The sequence below is a fragment of the Erigeron canadensis genome, chromosome 6, assembly GCF_010389155.1.
Source record: "Erigeron canadensis isolate Cc75 chromosome 6, C_canadensis_v1, whole genome shotgun sequence".
Taxonomy (NCBI): domain Eukaryota; kingdom Viridiplantae; phylum Streptophyta; class Magnoliopsida; order Asterales; family Asteraceae; genus Erigeron; species Erigeron canadensis.
The window spans coordinates 33,590,116-33,611,341 of record NC_057766.1 but is presented as its reverse complement, the minus strand read 5'-3'; the positions used below and the strand labels follow the sequence as shown (position 1 = coordinate 33,611,341).

At 32.5% G+C, this 21,226-nt stretch overlaps 2 protein-coding genes across 2 annotated transcripts; both read left to right on the top strand.

The window, feature by feature from the left end:
• The first annotated feature begins 2,766 nt into the window (after window positions 1-2,766).
• Window positions 2,767-8,841, top strand: LOC122603483 (DNA repair protein UVH3). Its single transcript, XM_043776195.1, has 15 exons — window positions 2,767-2,927; window positions 3,117-3,367; window positions 3,465-3,625; window positions 3,720-3,840; window positions 3,936-4,013; window positions 4,117-4,170; window positions 4,297-4,481; window positions 4,558-6,154; window positions 6,231-6,425; window positions 6,530-6,615; window positions 6,743-6,986; window positions 7,084-7,220; window positions 7,290-7,374; window positions 7,483-7,899; window positions 7,987-8,841. The coding sequence occupies exons 1-15, from the start codon at window positions 2,840-2,842 to the stop codon at window positions 8,512-8,514; spliced, it is 4,227 nt and encodes a 1,408-aa protein (XP_043632130.1). The 5' UTR covers window positions 2,767-2,839; the 3' UTR covers window positions 8,515-8,841.
• A 4,865-nt stretch (window positions 8,842-13,706) lies between these two features.
• Window positions 13,707-19,654, top strand: LOC122603312 (alpha-dioxygenase 1). Its single transcript, XM_043775986.1, has 10 exons — window positions 13,707-13,885; window positions 14,075-14,341; window positions 16,864-17,013; window positions 17,139-17,272; window positions 17,487-17,700; window positions 17,817-17,962; window positions 18,063-18,290; window positions 18,404-18,606; window positions 18,771-19,014; window positions 19,124-19,654. Exons 1-10 carry the CDS (start codon window positions 13,766-13,768, stop codon window positions 19,344-19,346), a joined length of 1,929 nt encoding a protein of 642 aa, XP_043631921.1. The 5' UTR covers window positions 13,707-13,765; the 3' UTR covers window positions 19,347-19,654.
• Window positions 19,655-21,226: the final 1,572 nt, after the last annotated feature.

Genomic DNA, 21,226 nt, shown 5'->3' with positions numbered 1-21,226 from the left:
TGGATCCAATTATACTTAATTTTGACTTTGATTAGAAAGACCCTAATTTTGACCTTTGACTAGCAAACATTAATTTTGACTTTATCAAATGTGAAATCAATTTGACTTTAACCAAAACCACATTAAACCAAAACCCTAATTTAACAAAAAACCAAATTATGAATCTGCCCCTTTGGCCGCCGTTGACTGGCGTTGACCAACTTTGAGCGACGGGAAACAAACTCACCAACACGAGATCTAAACACCTAATCCATGACAAACCGATTTTTGAAACCAAAAATGTACAATTCGGCCGGTTTGACCGGCGTTGACCGAGTCAAAAATGAAGAACAAAATTAGATCCGGTTAGAACAAAGATTAGGATCACGATTCCAAGACCAAAATTCACTAGACAATTCGGAAAGTATATATATATACTTACTTAAATATTTCGGATCTATACATATATATATATACATATTTAGCCGAAAAAATATATATATCTATATATATAAATATATAATATACAAAATGTTGGATTTAATAGATAGAAGAAAAAGAAAACCCGATTTATACATATGTTTACAAAACCTTTCGGATTTAAACGAAAATATACATGTACAAAGACAAAAATCGGATTTATACATACATATATATATAGTCGAGATATATGAGTATATATGAAAGAGATTCTTAATTTTATTGATGAATAACAAGCCTTTAAACGTTAGATCTAGCCATATCTTACCAATATTTGAATAAGAGATGAAGAATGATATGAGGATTCAAGAAATCGGTGGTGGTTCGTGGTGGTGGTTTGTGGCTGCAAAAGAGAGAGGGAGAAGAGGGGGGGGGGGGGGGGCTGTGTGAGTGAAAAGAAGAGAGGGAATTATGAAATGAGAAATGAGGGGGAGGGTTATAGAATTTAGGGTTTTGTTAGCTCCCACCTTCCTTTGACCGAATTTGACCACCTTTTGACCTCACTAAAACTCGTTTGACTCGACCAATCCACAAAACCTAAGACTCGTTAATTTATTTTGTCATCATATTTAAATGTAATTTTTCAATAGCTTTCCAACGGTTATAAATATGTCTATCTTTATCTATTAAATCTTTAATTGATTTAATTTTAAGTATTTTACTAAATTTGGCATTTCCACAAGACAACTAGTATTCCTCCTGTTCTCGAGTCCACGTACAATTTTTCTAAAGTCTAGGTGCTCATAAGGCCCGAATTAAAAATAAATTCACTTATTCCATGATAAAGTCTTAAAGGCTAATGACGTACATAAACCAAACGAACTAAAGTGACCGGAAAGTGTTTCGGGAAATACGCTCAGATGACGGTTGTCACATATTAGGCCCCCAAATTTAATCTTGTTTACGACCCCAAAAAAACCCTTAATCCGACCCTGCTGACATGCTTTAAAAGTTTTCACCATAATAGATAGGAGTAGCAACCATTAGTGCAACGGTCGCACCTTGAGTCACAACATGAGCTCACATCAACGTCTAGCCCAACTCGAAATCCCTTTCTTGAAACTTATTAAACCCGCAGTGTTTAGATCTAAGCAATTGATCCGAATAAGTAAACAACATAACATTAATAAATTAAAATTAAAAGTCAGATACTCAGATATATTATATATACCTATAGGAACAAGGGGATTCTTCTTATATTTTTTCCACAGAGAATAAGCCTCTGAATTTGCGATTAGTGCTTCCATATTTTCCATTTACCAAAACTAAAGAAATTTTAAGACTTGTTTTCTTTTTTATCATGAAATGAAAAGATTAAAAAAGAATAGATAGTAAGATAGGCGATATGAATAACACAACAAAGATATGAACGAATTGAACTACCTATGTCTTGGAACTTCATATTTCATTTTCTCTCATTTGCGCCCCCATTGTAATTTTTTTTAAGGGATTACACCACACTCAACTCGATAAGGCAATAAATGAATCGAACCAACAAGAAAGATATCTTATACATTTTCATAAAAAAATAAATACTTTTTCTATTTCCATTCATTTTCATATTAAATGTACAATTTTGACATGTCAAATTTTTTTCAACTTTAACCATAAATATCTTTATTTGTGTTTTATATTAATAAAAAATATATTTAAAACTCAATCCGTCTATATATCTTATATTAAGTTTTATATAATACAAATGGAAAGTTTTACAGTCACGATTAAAAGCAAAAAATTTAACAAATCAAAATTGAACATTTAATAAGTAAATAATTGGATGTCATGAATAAAGTAATATTTTTTCCCCTTCGGCTCTATATTATTAGACTTGAGGTTTTGCTAATCACATAGATATGTACTAGCACGGTGCCCGCGCGATGCGGCGGCGGCCGTGACGACGACGGTGTGATGGTTGGGAAGCTTTTGGTGGTGGAGCGGCGTTGAGTTGTTTATATAATTGATGTAAAAGGTTAATGAACATATTTGAAGTGATAAAAGGATTGATAGTGTAAATTAATCATTAATGTTAAGGGGATTGTGTGTGTGAAAGCATTTTAAGGGGTGCTAAATGAAAATATTACATATTTTTAATATTACCAAAAATAAAGAGGGTATTCTTTTTATAATATAGTATAGATATAGATAAATTAATTATAGTTTTATCTTAAAAATTTTAAGGTAAAACTTTTGATATAAAAAATCCGTTTACCTTTTTTAATCGTTAAATGATGGATCAGACCAATCACGCAATCGGGCCGGACTTTGTCCAAAAAATAAGGCGGTTGTAAGCTAGCAACGGTGTCGTTTCAATAGCCTCTACTCTTGTTCTATAACTCCTCAAATAAATTGGCGGCAATCAGTTGACCAGAATCATAGAAAAATGGGTGTTCACGGTTTATGGGACCTCTTATCCCCCGTCGGCCGCCGAGTCTCCGTCGAAACTCTAGCCGGAAAACGCCTCGCAATCGGTAATATTATATCTATCATCTCTTAAAAATAATAATAGTAGTAATTCAAATTCAGTTAATTTGTTATTCAAAATTAAGCTAATTATTATTATTATTATTATTATTATTATTATTATTATTATTATTATTATTATTATTATTATTATTATTATTATTATTAATATTATTATTATATATGCATACAAACAGATGCGAGTATATGGATGATACAATTTATGAAAGCTATGCGTGACGAACGCGGTGAGATGGTAAGAAATGCTCACATATTAGGGTTTTTTCGTCGCATTTGTAAGCTACTGTTTTTACGAACCAAACCGGTATTCGTTTTCGATGGGGCAACGCCTGCGTTGAAACGTAGAACTGTCATTGCTCGTCGTAGGCAGCGCGAAAATGCGCAAACTAAGATTAGGAAAACTGCGGAGAAGTTACTTCTTAATCATGTAAGTTGTTATTAGAATTCGATAAAGTTTGGGCCTTTTTGTGTTATGTTATTGTATTGAGTGTGTTTTTATGTATATATTCATAATTTATGTATAGCTTAAGGCAATGAGGTTGAAAGAATTGGCTGATGATCTAGAGAATCAAAGAAAGAGTAATGATGGTAGTAATAAGGGGAAAAGGGTCGTTACTGATGAAGCTTCTGTGAAAATGGATTTACCGGATACGAAAGGCGTAGATCAAGAAGCTTTAGATGCAATGTAAGAATATATGTATTTTTTTTGTCATGTGTATTGTTACAATAGGCTAAATGAAGAAGCTGATTTCTGGGTGGTGAATTTATGGTTTTTAAAGGTTGGCAGCGTCAATTGAGGCGGAGGAAAATGAGGGTTTTGTAGGTGAGGCATCAACTTCGGGTGTTCGGGAGCTTGAAGAAGATGAGGATGGAGACGACGATGATGAAGAGATGTTACTTGTGAGAAATTTTTGTTTTTAGGAGATGTGGATTTTTGATGAGTGTAGATGATACGTTATATACATAAGATCTCTTATATTGGTATAATTTTTTAGCCAGCACTGCAAGGAAAAGTTGATCCAGCTGTTTTAGCTTCTTTACCACCATCTATGCAACTTGATCTTCTTGGGCAAGTAAGTGCAGATTGTTATAACCTATAAGTATATTTGTAAGCTATTACAGCTTTAGCTGATTGATATGAGTATATTTCTAAGAGATGGTCTTGTTTATGTGTAGATGAGAGAAAGGTTGATGGCAGAAAACCGTCAAAAGTATCAGAAAGTGAAGAAGGTATTTATGTCTCACTTGATGGCTATGTTTTTCTGTCGCTTATCTTTGAAGTGCGTTTCCAATTTTCTCCCCTGATGCTTGAGTCCATAATGTGTAACTGCATCTCTCTTTTATCGTTGTCTGTAGGCCCCTGCCAGATTTTCTGAATTGCAAATAGAGTCTTATCTTAAAACTGTTGCCTTCCGTAGGGAGATAAATGAAGTGCAGAAAGTAGCTGCTGGAAGGGGAGTTAATGGAATGCAGACTTCACGGATAGCATCTGAATCAAATAGAGAATATATATTTTCATCTTCTTTTACTGGAAATAAGCAGTGAGTTTTCAGCTAGTGACGAACTTACACTACTCTATGCGGCTTCCATTGTTCAGTAACATGCTTTACTGTGTAGATCGCTTGCATCTTCTGGATTGGAGACAAATAGCAACGTGCAAAGTCAGATACCAACAAAGAGACCATCTACAAGTTCTGTTAATGGTGAGACAACCAATAAGTCTAGTAGTGTTATTGAGTCTGTCATAAACAATCCCAAAAAGGCATTTCATGAAGATGTTGAGACATACAGAGATGAGTGGGGACGCATACGAGTGAATAAGATGAAAGCTATGGGAATTCGCATGACTCGTGATTTGCAGAGGAATTTGGATCTAATGAAAGAGATTGAACAGGATAAGGTTGAACCGAGTAACAAGTCAGATGATCAAATAAGCCAATCTAAAGAAACTGCTTTTCCAAGTAAACTTCCAGAAACTTCTAAAGATACGAATCAGGAATCTGTGCCTGTTAGCGGAATTACAATAGAGTTGTCACTTGAGGCCGAAAATGAGCTGCATTTTGTAGACAGTGATGATGATGTATTTGCTCAGATTGTAGCTATAGACCCCTTAGTTGCCTCTTCAGCTGATAATGTGTCATCTGTGAAGCAGTCTACTATAACACTCTCGGATTGTGAATGGGAAGAGGGAATGCCTGCAGATAATAAAGAAGGATCTCTTGTTGGTCAGAGTACAAGTGATGCAAGTGAAGTCGAATGGGAGGAAGGACCTTCTGATAATCCCGAGTTGGGTTCTGTACATGAAGTTGAAACTGTTTCAAGAGGTGATTTACTGGAAGAAGCAGATTTTCAAGAAGCAATTAGACGAAGTATAGATGATATGACATGTCAGAATGATATTGATGCATCATTTGCACCTGAGGCATATAAAGATGACAAAAACATAGATATTGAGGCGTCATTTACCCCAATAATATCCTCAGAGAGTGAACTTCCAAGCAAATTATCTATCAATGTGGATGAAACCAATATAAACACGGCTAATTGTTCTAGTACTCAGTTGGAGGCGGCTACTTTAAATGGTTTAAACTTAATGAAAGTGCAAATGGAAACATCATATCAGTGCCATATAGAACACGAGCATAATTCAATTGAAACGGCAAATGATGATTGGAATTCTCAAGGAGAAACTGGACTTATAGATAAGGTGAACCCAGAAAATGGAGTTGGTTTGAGTAAGGAGTTGCATGACGATAGTTCTATAGGGGATGCTGAGACTCTCATCAGTTCTAACAGTATATTTTGTACTGCAATTCATATTTCTAATTCCTCTGATGTTGGCGTGCCTGTCGTCGCTCTTAATGATTCTCACAAACACGAGGTCAAAGCTCCAGTCATTTCTAATTCCCTTGACACCACTTTTGATGATTTTCAACGTAATGGAACTGCTGTTAAGGAATCAAAATCTGAATTTGATAGTGTGCAGAAGGTTACTGAGGAAAAAGCCAATGATGATCTTAATAAGGAAAGTGAAGACCGTCCCAACAAATTTGTTTTAACTGACATGAGCGAGGAACAGGTTGAAATCACAAAGGCTAGTTTGGAGGAGGAACTGGCTAGTTTAACAAAGGAGCGCTCAGATCTGGGTGATGAACAAAGAAGGCATGAACGCAATGCAGAGTCTGTAAGTGGTGATATGTTTGCAGAATGCCAGGTAAGCGCTAGAGCTTGTTTAGCATCTATAGGGTTCTCAATGAACTACGTGCTTATACTGTGTATCTTGATTACAGGAACTTCTTCAAATGTTTGGTTTGCCATATATAATTGCCCCAATGGAAGCTGAAGCTCAATGTGCATTTATGGAACTGGAGAATCTTGTTGATGGTGTTGTTACTGATGACTCTGATGTGTTATTGTTTGGTGCACGTAGTGTTTACAAAAATATATTTGATGATAGAAAGTATGTAGAGACATATTTCATGAAGGTATGTACCATTTATATATTACTAGCGCGATTGCTGAATATCTGAAACACAAGATGTAGGTTCGTTTTGAAGATCATTTGATGCAATATTAATGTGTTTAACAGGATATAGAATCAGAGCTGGGTTTAACACGAGAAAAGTTGATCCGTATGGCAATGCTCTTGGGGAGCGATTACACTGAAGGTATCAGGTAAGATGGGATCTTGTACATCTAGTACTCCAATTTATTGCTTTCTAAGACTACTTATATGATTCATGTAAATGTTACCTTTAAAGATTTATGATTGTAACCTGTATCACTTTGCATCATTCTGTAGTGGTATTGGCATTGTGAATGCGGTAGAAGTCCTAAATGCATTTCCCGAGGTTGATGGCCTTCATAAATTTCGTGAGTGGATAGAATCACCAGATCCATCCATCCTTGGTAAGGTTGATGCTAGAGAAGGGTCGAGTACAAGGAAGAGAGGGTCAAATAGCAGTGTTGAAGAAACCTCTTTAAGTGTTTCAAGGTCAGATGATGATGATGCTCACAAGATGAAGCAGATTTTCATGGATAAGCATGTAAAAACTTGTTTCAGTTCACGTGTCATTTTCATGATGCTCTTCATTATTCCTTTTAATTTTTGATAATTTTTTGAAAATTTCAATTTAACTACAGAGAAATGTGAGCAAAAACTGGCATATTCCTTCTACTTTTCCAAGTGATGTGGTAATTTCGGCATATGCCTCCCCACAAGTAGACAAGTCCACAGAGCCTTTTTCATGGGGAAAGCCAGATCTCTTTGTTCTTCGCAAGTGAGTTCCATTTGTAGCATGGATTGCATCATAATGTGTCTGGACGTAATAATATCTGGTTTTCTACAGATTGTGCTCTGAAAAGTTTGGATGGGGTACCCAGAAGGCCGATGAGTTGCTACAACCTGTTCTAAAGGAGTATAATAAGCATGAGGTGCTTTATTGTTTTGTTAGTTGGAATTTTCAGTTTCCCTTTTCTAATGTTAACTTCAAGAGTAAGTTGACCTATAACTACATTCATGGCTCAATTTTGTTTCTGCAGACTCAATTGCGGTTGGAAGCATTTTACACCTTTAATGAGAGATTTGCGAAAATTCGTAGCAAGAGGATTAGCAAAGCTGTCAGAGGAATTGCAGGGAGCAAAACCACTGAGTTAGTGGATGACAGTGAACAAGATCCATCCAATGGAAAGAAGAGAAAGAAAGTGAAAACGGAACAGAGTAAAGATGATTCCACACCTACAGAAAAGTCTGAACCATCATTCCAAGAGGGACAGCGGAAAAACACCAAAAAGGGTTCAAGTGTTAGAGGAAGAGGCAGAGGAAGAGGTCAATCATCTGGAAAAGGAAGAAGTAAAAAGAAGCATACTCATGAACATTCTGGATCAAGTTCTGATGACAGAAATAGCAGCGACTATGTGCAAGAAGTGCATGCTGGACACTCTCATGGGGTACGAAAGGTAGGATCTGCTATTTTTGTTTTATAAGATCATATCTGTCACATTCTTATGTTTATCACTTTCTGAATAAGTATGTGGTTTTGTCAGTCAAAACGTGTTAGGAAGTCATTGATATCAATGACCATTGAAGACTCTGAAATCGATGAACCTACAACACTGGAAGATCATGCAGATGCTGCTGGGGATGAGGAAGACACTTTGGTCAGTACTGCAGCTCTCGATGTTGATGGAAGTAATGACCACGAAATCCCATTGTCGGGGAGTGGAACTCATGTTGATGAGGTTCAACTGGGTCAGAATTCTTGTCAAAATGATGTGGATGGTCCCGAGGAAGAATTATCTAGAGAGTACCTTCACATGGGGGGTGGGTTTTGCTTGGATGAGGATGAGGGTGACAAGGAGCCAGGATTATCTAATTGCAGCTCACAAGCTGAAGGTCTGAAAGAATCAGCTGCCCATGAAGTTGATGCAGAAGCATCTGATAGTGCATATGGTGCAGTGGATTCAGCAGCGGCTGGGTTGCAAAGGAACAATGAGCAGGATGATGATGGGATTAGACCTGTAACATACTTGTCTGCTATGCCCAACTTAAGGAAAAAGCGTAAGAAGGTATGAGTTATATCTAGCAAGTTACTCGAATGATTTCAGCAACATCAAAATCATACTTAGCAGAGTTATCGACTTGTATCTAACTCCTGGGATTGCTCACCTATCTATCTGTTGACCTCCTTTGAATGTCCAAAGTAGTCAAACCTAATCTTATTTTTGTCCCTAATCCTTTGTATCAAGTTAAAGTATATGAAAGTCGAAAGGGATTTCAAAAGGGTCATCTTGTCTATATGAATGAACTAAGTTGTACATAATCGACATGAGCGCCTGGAGTTGAATCTTTCGAAATGTAGTGTGCTTATACGTGATAGCAAAGGGAATATATTTAATACAGTAGTAACTAGTATTGGTTTTCTCGCATTACCAATTGTCCAACTTCTAAATACGACAACGAATATACATAAGGTGTGAGATAAAAAGTAAAACGAATCGAATAAATTGCTAATATATAGTACTATAGTACTCGTAGTATAAATACTATTAACATGCGCATTCAAATTTTGTTGTAAAATGTGGTATCTATGGTCCGTGTAATTTGACCATACTTCTATGGATTTCTTTTCATCCATGAAACTACTGGTGTCCGTTTCACTTGTTAACTTAGATTGCAGACGGTAAAGGGTTTTATGTTTGGGTTATTCGTATTAAACAAATCATGAACTTGGATAAATACAACTTACCAGAATATTCAATGATTATTTTTTGAAACCCATCCATCGTCAATTCGTCATCCTAATAATGTACCACTAAGTCGAGTAAGTAGCAATTACCCACGTTAATATAGTTCAATGTTTAGATAGTTTATAGTAGTACGTACGGGTATATAATCATTTAAAACTATTCGTGAAATGTATTCCATGAATTCTTCAATACAAGCTTATGAAGTTAATTATGTACAGTAGTAAAGAACAGCTTTTTTTAAAAAAAAAAAACTATAAACAATAAAGTAAACAGACGTTGAAGCAATTTTTTTTTTTTAATATAAATGTTCACATATCATACAATTACTCAAAACTTCAAATATTTATCTTTAGTAAGACTTGAATAGTTGAATCCATAGCCTATTAATTTGTCAAGGAACCTTCAGCCAAATCAAATGCTTATCATTATACATTTATACGGTTTGGATAACAGGTTATATGATTCGAAAGTTTTATTAAATGTACAATCATATGTTTTACAATTGAAAGAAATTTGAATAATTCAACCAAGTACAATTGAAAGTCTATGGACTTAAAATAATGCTACACGAAATTCAATTCTCAATTGCACGTTACATATTGCTTTGACTACTGATTACAAATATACAAGTAGATGTCATATAATACTAACCAGTCGAGTTTTTCCCCCCTTAAATTATGTGTTTTGAATTTCAATTCGGTTCATCAAGATAGACTATATTGTTAACTCGGCCTGAGTTTCGCAAAATGATATATTTATTGGAAAACCCCACAAACATGTCACCTATAAAAGTCAAAACCCATTACCTAAACAAAAATCCCAAATGCATTCGTTAAGTCATGCCGAATTCATTTGCAACCAGTCGAGTTTTTCTTGTCCACGAATAGCTTGACCTAGTAAGATAAAAGTTAAATTTTAAGAAACCAAGATTGGTCAAGAAAGATGGGTTTTACTACGCGTTAATTTCATATATGCACATCTTCAAGTATGAAATATATTCCTTCCGTCTCATTTTAGTTGTCATGTTGACTAACTTTGACCGTAAATAACTTTGTTTGTTTCATGTAAAACTTGATATAAAATATATGAATGGATTGGGGTTTTAATGTACTTTTCGTTCATATAAGTTTCATCAACTACTATATAGTACAAACAAAGTTATTTACGGTTAAAGTTAGTCAACATGACAACTAAAATGGGACGGAGGGAGTAACATTTATCCAAAATATGCTTTAAGACCAGCGTATATCTGTAATTCAAATATATATGATATTTAGGGGGTTTAGGAAGTGATATATAATATTTGCGCTTACAACATACACCACGTAAAGGCTAAGATGCTAACCACAAAGTTAAAAAGATAATCCTGCCATAAATATTAACAACGACATAAACTAACGTGTGGCTGTAACAACCTAAGCTTATCAGCATTGTCCTTTCTAAGCTCTTTATATGAAAGCCAACAAATATTGACGTACCAAAAAGAAGAAACTAAAAAAGAGTAATAATAGAGGTACCATTGTATTTTGAATTTTTGATATATCTATTATTACTTGATACAATAGTTTATGCATATCGTATAAATTTATTTATTGACAGTCAAATAAGAACAATCTTAAAATAAGAACGGTGAGAACACTTAAAAAACATCATTTTGATGCATTAAAAGTCCATAAACACATTGGCCTATCAAAATCAAAAAAATCACATTTTTTGTTTTGTGCATACATCTTGGATACATATTTCTTCAAAATGATGCATCCACCATAAAACGTGATTTTTTCGATTTTGACGGATCAATGTGTTGTTAAACACTTAAATAATGATAATTAGTTATGCACTATGTTAGTTTTATGGACTTTTAATGCATCAAAATGATGTTTTTTAAATGTTCTCACCGTTCTTATTTTAAGAGTATTATTACCGGAATGTTACCATATATATATATATATATGGGGGGATATATAACAGTTAATACAGATTTTGCTGGGATTTGATGCCTAAACAAATGTGCTATCCCTTTCATGAGTTTGAGACCTTATTTGGTCAAATCTATATCTATAAAAAAAAGAATACATTTCGTGCCACATGACAAGCATAAAATACATTTCGTGCAACTTCAACTAGTACATGTATTATATAGAAAAAAAGTTCAGAGTTTTATTAATTTAACACATGAGGAGATATTTGATCCTTGCATTGCCAACCCTTTTTAATTAGTTTAATTATTATTTATATATTTATACCTGTACTACTGATACCTATCTATATCTATATACATACATATTCCTCTATATCTATATCATATCAAATCTATTTCTATAATAGTATATAGTCTAAGTAAAAAAAAGAAAGTAACTGCTCAGTGTCGCCTTCCGCGAGTTTTGAGCCCCAATACCTCAATGGTGTATGGGAAAGGTTAAGCAGACCTTACCTCTACCTAAGTAGAGAAACTGCTTCCAGTTCTTACCTAAATGGTAGAAAGAGCCTCCAATCTTTGCATGAGATGAGGATCGAACCCATGACCTCTGTCTCCAGAGGCAAAGATATTTACCACTGATCCAACCATGTTGTTTTACGTAAAGTCATATATATATATATATTTACTTTTAGTATTGTAATGTTTGATTAGAAGTTTTTTCCAGAGCTTTTGCATATTTTAGTTTTTATCATTTTCCTTATATAAATTAAGCTTAACCAAGGGTTTTTACGTAGTTGTATGAAGCTAATAACAGCTAAAATTTTAATATTTTATGGATTTTAATTGTATGATCCACAAATTATTTATAATCACACGTACGTGAATGTTAAGTTATTGTAATACGGAGTACTTGCCATTCTAAAAAATATTTATGTACTTCTAAATATTTCAAAGTTCAAACTATATATTAAATTAAGAGCCAGGTTTTCAGTTCTAAACTAATTAAAAGCAATTAAAATGTTTTTCAAGGTTGGAATTTGTGACATATATATCAGAACTCTAAACTCTTGTTATACGTCGAAAAATTTATCGTTTTTTAAAGAATTTAATAGATAACGCCATAAGCCCATAACGGCAGTAAAACATTAAGTAACTGACCGGTAAATGTGTCAAAAATACTTACTAATAGTACATTGTATGTCTACATATTAAGTCAAGATATATCAAAAGCCGACTAAACTATGAAACCGATAAAATTAAGTTAATAGCATATGATTTTGCGGCACACAATTTGAGAAACTAAATGAATGCTACTCCTCTTGATTTGGCATACTTTACGTACTTTTTAGGGGACGACTTTTGGATAATAAAAGTGGACGTTGTGCCATAGATTAAATTTTTTTTGATAACCGTTGAAAATAGAAATAATCTTTTGATCGATTCACGAAAATAGGAGCTGGCTTTTAAAAATTTACCTTTTAAAAATAAACTTTCATTTATTGTCAAAAATAGTAATATCTGACACGCGTATTGGTGACGTGGACATTTTTTTATATTACGTGACAGTTTTTTAATAACGTGACATCCTTTATAATTATAGAAAATAGAAAGTAACTTTTGACTAATTCATGAAAATAACAATGACCTTTAAAAGTTTACTTTTTAACAATGTACTTTTATTTATTTCCGGAAATAGTAACATTTCACACGTGTAACTTGTGACATGGGAAAATGTGTTTTTGGTTTTGCATTCAAGATTGATACATATTGATCAAAAATGAATGCATCAACTAAAATATGTGATTTTATTAATTTTAATGGATTAATAAGTTGTTAAACATTTAATTAATGATAACTAGCTAGGTGTACGTACACATATTATATATGTTACGAGTATTTTTATAAACTTGTGATGTATCAAATGAAATTTTTAATTTTTATCTTTTCTTACTTGCTCTCATTTGAGAGGTATAGTAGTGTACATGTTCGGTCTTATTAGAAAGACATCCCAAATTATATACGTGTGATCCAGAGTTTTAGGGTGCTATTGTAAGAATATAAAAGTCTCCTGTTTGCCCATAGAATAAGTTGGTCAAGCTGAATAGTCTAATCATGTAAATTCTTTGGATTCGTGTGGCGTGTGTTTAACAAGTCTAAATCGATCAGTTAATTAACTCGTTCATTTTGACGGATCATGTTGGATTTATTCGAGCTAACACGTACATTTTGTATTATACAGATCGAGTACTAGCTCGTAATATACACCATATATAGACTAACATTTTGCAGTTCAAATAACAATAACATAACAATATTATTTAGCGTACTATACGTAGTAGTTTTCTACAATTTAGTTGTACAATATCGACTTGAAAAGTAAATTAATTGATCGAACGTACACTTGTGTAGAAATATCGCGACCAATTAATAATCAACTGTCTGTTTTTGTCTACATTATTTTCTATTGAATATTTCCATGTATATGTCAACTCATATACGTGGCCTCATCTTCTAAATTTAGCCCTTGTCATATATTTTAGTCTATATAAATAGACGATCTTCTTCTTGTTAATCTCACAAAACATATATACTCGATATATTCTATCTTCAATATTTCCTCAAAAAGCAGCCAATTTAATTATTATTAAGTCAAAAATGATTCCGTTTTTATCTTCAGCTAAATCTCTCCTTCTTTCACCCGTCAAACACTTCATTCATGATGATTTCCATGAAATCGTGCAAAGAATGACACTCATCGATAGGCTTCTTTTCCTGGTTCGTTTGTATATATTTTCATGCATCGTGGTCTATATATATATATATGCTTGTTTTGGAAGATAAATACTCACACATATGCATTGTTCCTATTAAAACTTGAAACATCGTGTCTAGCTAGGTTCTTATATTTAGTTAGAATAAATTGGTGCGTAAATTAAATATTTTTGACTTAAAATTTATTTGCAGATTATTCATGGTGTTGATAAGATAGGTATCCAATGGCACCGTTTGCCGGTGTTCTTGGGGCTCATTTATCTAGCCATCCGACGGTATCTTCATGATGAGTACAATTTGTTTAACGTTGGGAAAACTCCGGTGGGTGTTAGGTTCAATCCAGTTGACTTCCCGTACAGGACAGCTGACGGGAAGTTCAATGACCCTTTCAATGAAGGTGCCGGAAGTGAAGGGACTTTCTTTGGCCGGAACATGCAACCGGTTGATCAGAAAGATAAGGTGTGTATATATATATATACAACACAATGCATGGACTTCTAATATATATTGCATTATGCTTATTGTTTATTTTTCTTGTTTTCAAATCTTAATAAATAAAAAGTTAATAAGAAACCAAAAGGATTCGATCTTTTAGGCATGGTTTCATAGGTCATCTATAAAATATTACTTATAAGTTAGATTGAACAAAGGCTTTAGTTTTATGTAGTATATCATCGTTTTTCTAATGGCAAGTAGTATTAATAAATTAACGAGCTAGAAATAAATACACGATACCTAATATATAACAAAAAAAATAAACTTGAACCAAATTGACCGAAACAAATGTAACTATTACTCCATTTGTCCAAAGGCTTTCTATTTGACCTTTGAAATCTTTTTCTTTCAAATTTGACCGTAAATATTTTTATTAATCTTATATAAGGCTTGATATAAAATATATGAATTAATTCAATTACGATTATAATTTTCATTGATATAATTTTCATTAATTACTATATAATACCATAATTAGCTTAAATATCGATTACATATATATATGTACATTTCTCATAATTAATCAGCTTTAATATCGATCAAATATATATACCATAAGCATTTGTAATTGTTTCTCTAGCAACTTGTTAAATAGATTATTATCAATGATACATAGGAGTTAAAAAAAAATAAAAAATGATAGGATTTTGATGCGATGCTTGTAATTTGAAGTATTATATAACAGCATGGAATTGAATATGATTATGCAAGCGTCAGAGAGCAGGTGGCCGGGTGGTTGGATCGGAACTATTCAGCTCAAGTGATCGATATACATACATACATAAACATATATATATATATATATATATATGTGAAAAATAAGTAATTAATCCTCCACAAACCTTAACTAGCTAAAAACCGTTTCCAGGCTAGCTTGTTTGTTTATGAAGTGAGATTGATTATAATATCACAACTTATACCGCCTGCTTAGCATGGCAAATAGCTAGGTTTGACTTTAGAGATGTTTAATTTAATTGTAAATGAAGATAAGGTAAATATGACTAAAAGTGGATCAAATTGAAAACTAATACTTTTTTATGTGCCATGCAACAACAAATTATGTGATTTCTTCATAATTATTTTGAAATTATATATTATATATCGGTCGATCGTGCGATCGAATTAAATTATACGTGTATGCAATTATGATTGCTTTTAATCATGATGAGAAGTATTAATGTCAAAAATTACGGATTACTATGTATACGTGCGTACTATCGTTACTTATCATTTTCAACGTGAACATTATATTATAATTTCTTGATAACTATAGTTTCATCGATTTTAAATTTTAATGAACAAAGTTAACGTGTTAAATTAAATACGGATCGGAGTAAAATATTAAATGATGTTACTACCAATTAAAGGGGTAGAGTAGGCTACTGCATTAAACTATAATTAAGACAACAGTAAATTAAAATTTAATACTAAAAATAGCAGAAATTATGTAAACCGTGTTACGGATTTTTACATTATTTGCCATTTTTGATTAGAGTTATTGAGCACTTCACGTACACGGTACATCTCTACTTTACAAAAATTATTATACTCTTTCTTCAAACAATTTTCAATATTCTCTCTCATTAAAATGTCTCTATGCGAAATAACTATTTTACACTTAATTATCTCTTGTTTATTCATTAATTTAAACATTTTCACTTAAAATACATATAATACTTTTAATGAATAATAGACAACAAAAGACCATCAACTTCTAAAATAATTACACTACCCCTTTTACATTATTTATTTTTACAATAATAACCACACCGCCGTCACTACCACACCGTCGCTACCACCACCACCATCGCATTGCGCGGGTAAAATGCTAGTAGTGAATAACTTTTATTTAATTAGTTTTGATTTTAGATTATAGTAAAATTTTGGTAGTGAGGGTTGTTAATTAGTGTTCTACAGATCACTTCCTATTTAGAGATATGATCTGTACACCATCTGTTATTGACCATACATCACCAAATGTGCTTTAAAATGTTATACAGTATAATAATATATAGCATGTTTGGTGGTGTACGGTCAAAATCTGGTGATGTACAAGTCAGATTTATCTTAAATATAAAATAATATATATATATATATATATTATTCATATAATAATGGTAATTATCAGAATGAATTAATGAACGACGTTAAATGTAATTTTTATAATTTAATTTGTAATTCATTGAATGTACTATAACTCGTACCCAAGGAGCACTACTTAATAGATTCTTTAAAATACATAAATTGTACTCGTACGATTTCATCAAGAACGAAATCAAACTTTTATATAATAATAATAATGAATTTAAGGTTATATATATATCTTAATTGGAGGTGACCAGTTTGAAAATAGTAATGAGATATCCACTTAATTAGGTTGTATTATGATAACCTGAATAAAAGATTAATTAAATCATATCCGTTTTATTATCTGTTTTGTTAGACATTATATTAATACAAGTCTTTGGTTAATTTGTTGCATGCAGCTACTAAAACCAGATCCTATGGTGGTGGCAACAAAGCTTCTCACACGAAGACAGCTTATAGACACCGGAAAACAGTTCAACATGATTGCCGCTTCATGGATTCAGTTCATGATCCATGATTGGATCGATCACCTCGAAGAAACACAACAGGTAATTAATTAACTAGCTAATTACGAGTACTTACTTTACGCTCACATATATATTGATCATATTCATATCATGCATACAAAATTGCTGATGATTGATTTTGAACTACGTACGTACGTACATACTAGATTGAGCTTAAGGCGCCGCGAGAAGTAGCTGACCAATGCCCTTTGAAATCTTTCAAGTTTTACAAGACTAAACAAGTCGATACTGGTTTCCATGACATTAAGACAGGTCATCTAAATATCAGAACTCCTTGGTGGTACGTAATTAACAAAACATATACTTTTCTACTGAAATGATATATATATCATGTAATAACAACATGTTTAAATTCAAAAATGCATGTAAACTTAACTAACAACAACATGCCATATTGCCATATATTGCCTAGCTTGATACTTTATATATATACATGCATGTGCGTGACATGAAGTTAATTAAATAGGCCATCCATTATTTGTTTTAATATTCAGGGATGGTAGCGCAATATATGGAAGCAACTCAAGTAAATTGCAGCAATTGAGAACATTTAAAGACGGAAAGCTGAAAATTGGAAAAGACGGCCTTCTCCAACATGACAATAATGGAGTTCCGTTATCAGGAGATGTCCGTAATGGTTGGATTGGTCTTTCAACCTTACAAGCCCTCTTTATTCTTGAGCACAATGCTGTTTGTGACACACTTAAGGTCCCTCTCATATACATACACATAACCATTCACATGCATATGTAGACTTAATTGAATTGTACTAATAACCGTTAATATCTGTTCTAACTTGCAAACTACTCATTGTACGTACCCAGAAAGAATATCGTGATTTGGATGATGAAGATCTATATCGTCATGCAAGACTAGTAACATCCGCCGTTATTGCCAAGATCCACACCATTGATTGGACTGTTGAGCTTCTCAAAACTGACATGCTTCATGTAGCAATGAGAGCTAATTGGTAAATCAATTAGTTGAATCTAGTTAGTAGTTAACTAATTAACTTTCATTTCTATATTAAGTAATTAACTTCTATTTGAAAATGGTGCAATTATATTCAGGTATGGTTTGTTGGGGAAAAAGTTCAAGGACACATTTGGGCATGTTGGAGGAGCCATTTTGGGAGGTCTTGTAGGGCAAAAGAAACCCAATAACCATGGGGTACCCTACTCGCTAACCGAAGAGTTTGTGAGCGTTTACAGAATGCATTCTCTTTTACCTGATCAGCTATTCGTCAGAGATATCAATTCTACACCAGGACCCAACAAGTCTCCTCAACTAAATAGAAAGTAACAATTCATGCCAAACTCAATACTAACTTCATTGTTCATGATATTCGTATATATAAAATTAATCCTGTAAGTATATAGTGTATTTATGTATGTTCATGATGTATCAACAGGATTGACATGATAAATTTGGTTGGGAGCAACGGCGAGAAGGAACTGTCCAAGATTGGGTTTACAACACAAATGGTATCAATGGGACATCAAGCATGCGGGGCGCTTGAACTATGGAACTATCCCCTGTGGCTAAGGGACGTTGTGCCTCAAAATGTCGATGGGACTGACCGTCCTGATCATGTCGACTTAGCCTCACTCGAGAGTGAGTATTCTTTTTTTCCTGTATACTTGGTCGTATATTTCAAATCTAACATTACAAAAATTATTAGATTGATAATTATATCTAAAGGTTAAAATAGTAATGTTCAGTTTTGTTGTTGGTTATAAACTTGTATAGTTAATCAAAACACATAATTATATATGCAGTTTACAGAGATAGGGAAAGAAATGTAGCAAGATACAACGAGTTCCGAAGATCACTTTTCTTGATCCCGATCTCAAAATGGGAAGATTTAACCGACGATCAAGAAGCAATTGACATGTTGCGCGAAGTTTATGATGATGACGTGGAACAACTCGATCTGTTGGTAGGAATGGCAGCTGAGAAAAAGATCAAAGGATTCGCTATTAGCGAGACAGCTTTTATCATCTTTGTCATCATGGCATCGAGGTACATGATCCACCCAAAAACAAATAATAAAACTAAATACCGAAAATGAAAATAATAGAGATCTAAAACATTATTTATTTACTAACCTATATTGTGTTTTATCGATCAGGAGACTTGAGGCAGACAGATTTTTCACGAGTGATTTCAATGAAGATGTATACACGAAAAAGGGATTCGAATGGGTGAACACAACGGAAAGTTTAAAGGATGTGTTGGACCGGCATTACCCGGAGATGAGCGATCGATGGATGAACTCAGCAAGTGCTTTCACGGTGTGGGATGCTCCCCCGGAGCCTCATAATCCCATCCCGATATATTTCCGTGTCCCATGATGATACATTGTTGATGTACTTCATAATTGTATATTTTCTTTTTTATGCGTGCGATTCAGTGTAATTATATTTGTTTTCATATAAGGTTGCATCTGGCCCAGTCACAGTGTAATTATATTTGTTTTCATATATTCAGTGTAATTATATTTCCGGGTCCAGTCACATGGACCTACGCTTGTTGACATGTTGCAAAGCTAGCTATCCCTTGTTGGTGTATGATAATTTAATAACATCGAAGTTCTTTACTTTTTTATGTAAAGAAGAAGTACTCGATCGTAATTTGTATAATATATGAATATTTACTTTTTTGTGATATATACTTCAACATAAAAAAGTTAAAATGTTAGAGATTTTAATTAGTTAATTAAAACTTAAAAGCATGAAATAAAAATTTCTTTGATGTTTATTGAAAATATATATATATATATATATATATATATATATATATATATATATAACTAGACTAAATCCGTTTGTTGGAAGGTAACATTATAATAAATATATAATATATATTATTTTTAATTGTTGTAGACCATTATAGACTATATATAATGTAATAAATGTATTAGAAAACATTTTAGTATAACTTAAAAAAAAAATAACAACCAAGGGACAAATAATAATAAAAAAAAATTACTTGCCAAAAGAAGAGAAATACCACATAAGTATAAAATTGTCCTTTTTTAGTTATATATAAAAAAATAGTAAATGATTTTAAATTTATTGTTTAAAAAGAAAACAAAAAAATATATTTAATAAAGTTCTTAAAATAATCAAACAGATTACAAATTTATTAATACTTATAAAAGAAAAAATAAATTTAGTTGTATAATTGATAATATTATCATTTCCCTCAAACTTATAAATATTTCTTATTCTCAACTATTGTAAGAAAATACGTACAATTGAGCGTGCCTTATTTTATTTCCTAAATAATAGTAAGTTGTATGAAATAATTACACCTAAGAAAAAACTTAGTTGACAAATAATAATAGTAGACACATCATTACTTTTATATCCTTTCTTATCATTTAAGATATTAAGGGGGTGTTTGGCATTGATTTTTGAACCTGATTTTTTGATTATTGTGATTTGAAGTCACAAAAAAACTATTTTAACTTTTTAAGTGTTTGGTAAAATTCTAGTGAAAATTGATTTTTTGCGTTTTGGAAAGATGAAAACACAGTAATCTATAAGCAGGTCCCGTCCTACGGCTGGAAAACGTGAATTATACTATTACTTCTCCTAGCTTTTTATTTACTCCAATACCCCTAAAAACCCACCGTCCCCACACTTTTTCATCACCTAATTTGTGTAGAGCTTTTCTTTCTTGTTCAACTTTCTAATAAATCAAGAAGATCTTCATGAAAAAAATTAACAAAAGGTGATTTTAATAATTTATTTTATTTTTAATAACTTATTTATTTTTAAATCAACAAGATCTTTAAAATTTGAGGATTGTTGTATTACTCCGCCATATATATGAATCTAATGATAGAGTGATACAAAATCCCAAATCATGTTGATATTAATGTTTATATTTTATGTGTGTTAGTAAATCAATAAAGAAAAAGTTTGAACTTTGTTCAATCTCACCTGTAAGAACACTGCCTCTCTACGTAGCACTTGAACTTGAGAAAACCATACTTTGGCCCCATTACTTATATATTTTTATAATCATATACGATATGATAAAGATGCGATATACACACATAAGTGTGTTTGAGACGCAACTTTGAACTGGGAAAACACATACGTCTTGTTATTTTTGTATTGAGTAGTTATTTGATCGATGTCCTTTTTTTTTAATCATTTTATTTATTTACCTTTTATTTAAAATATATTTGCCAAACACTTAAAGAGTTGATTATTTGATTATT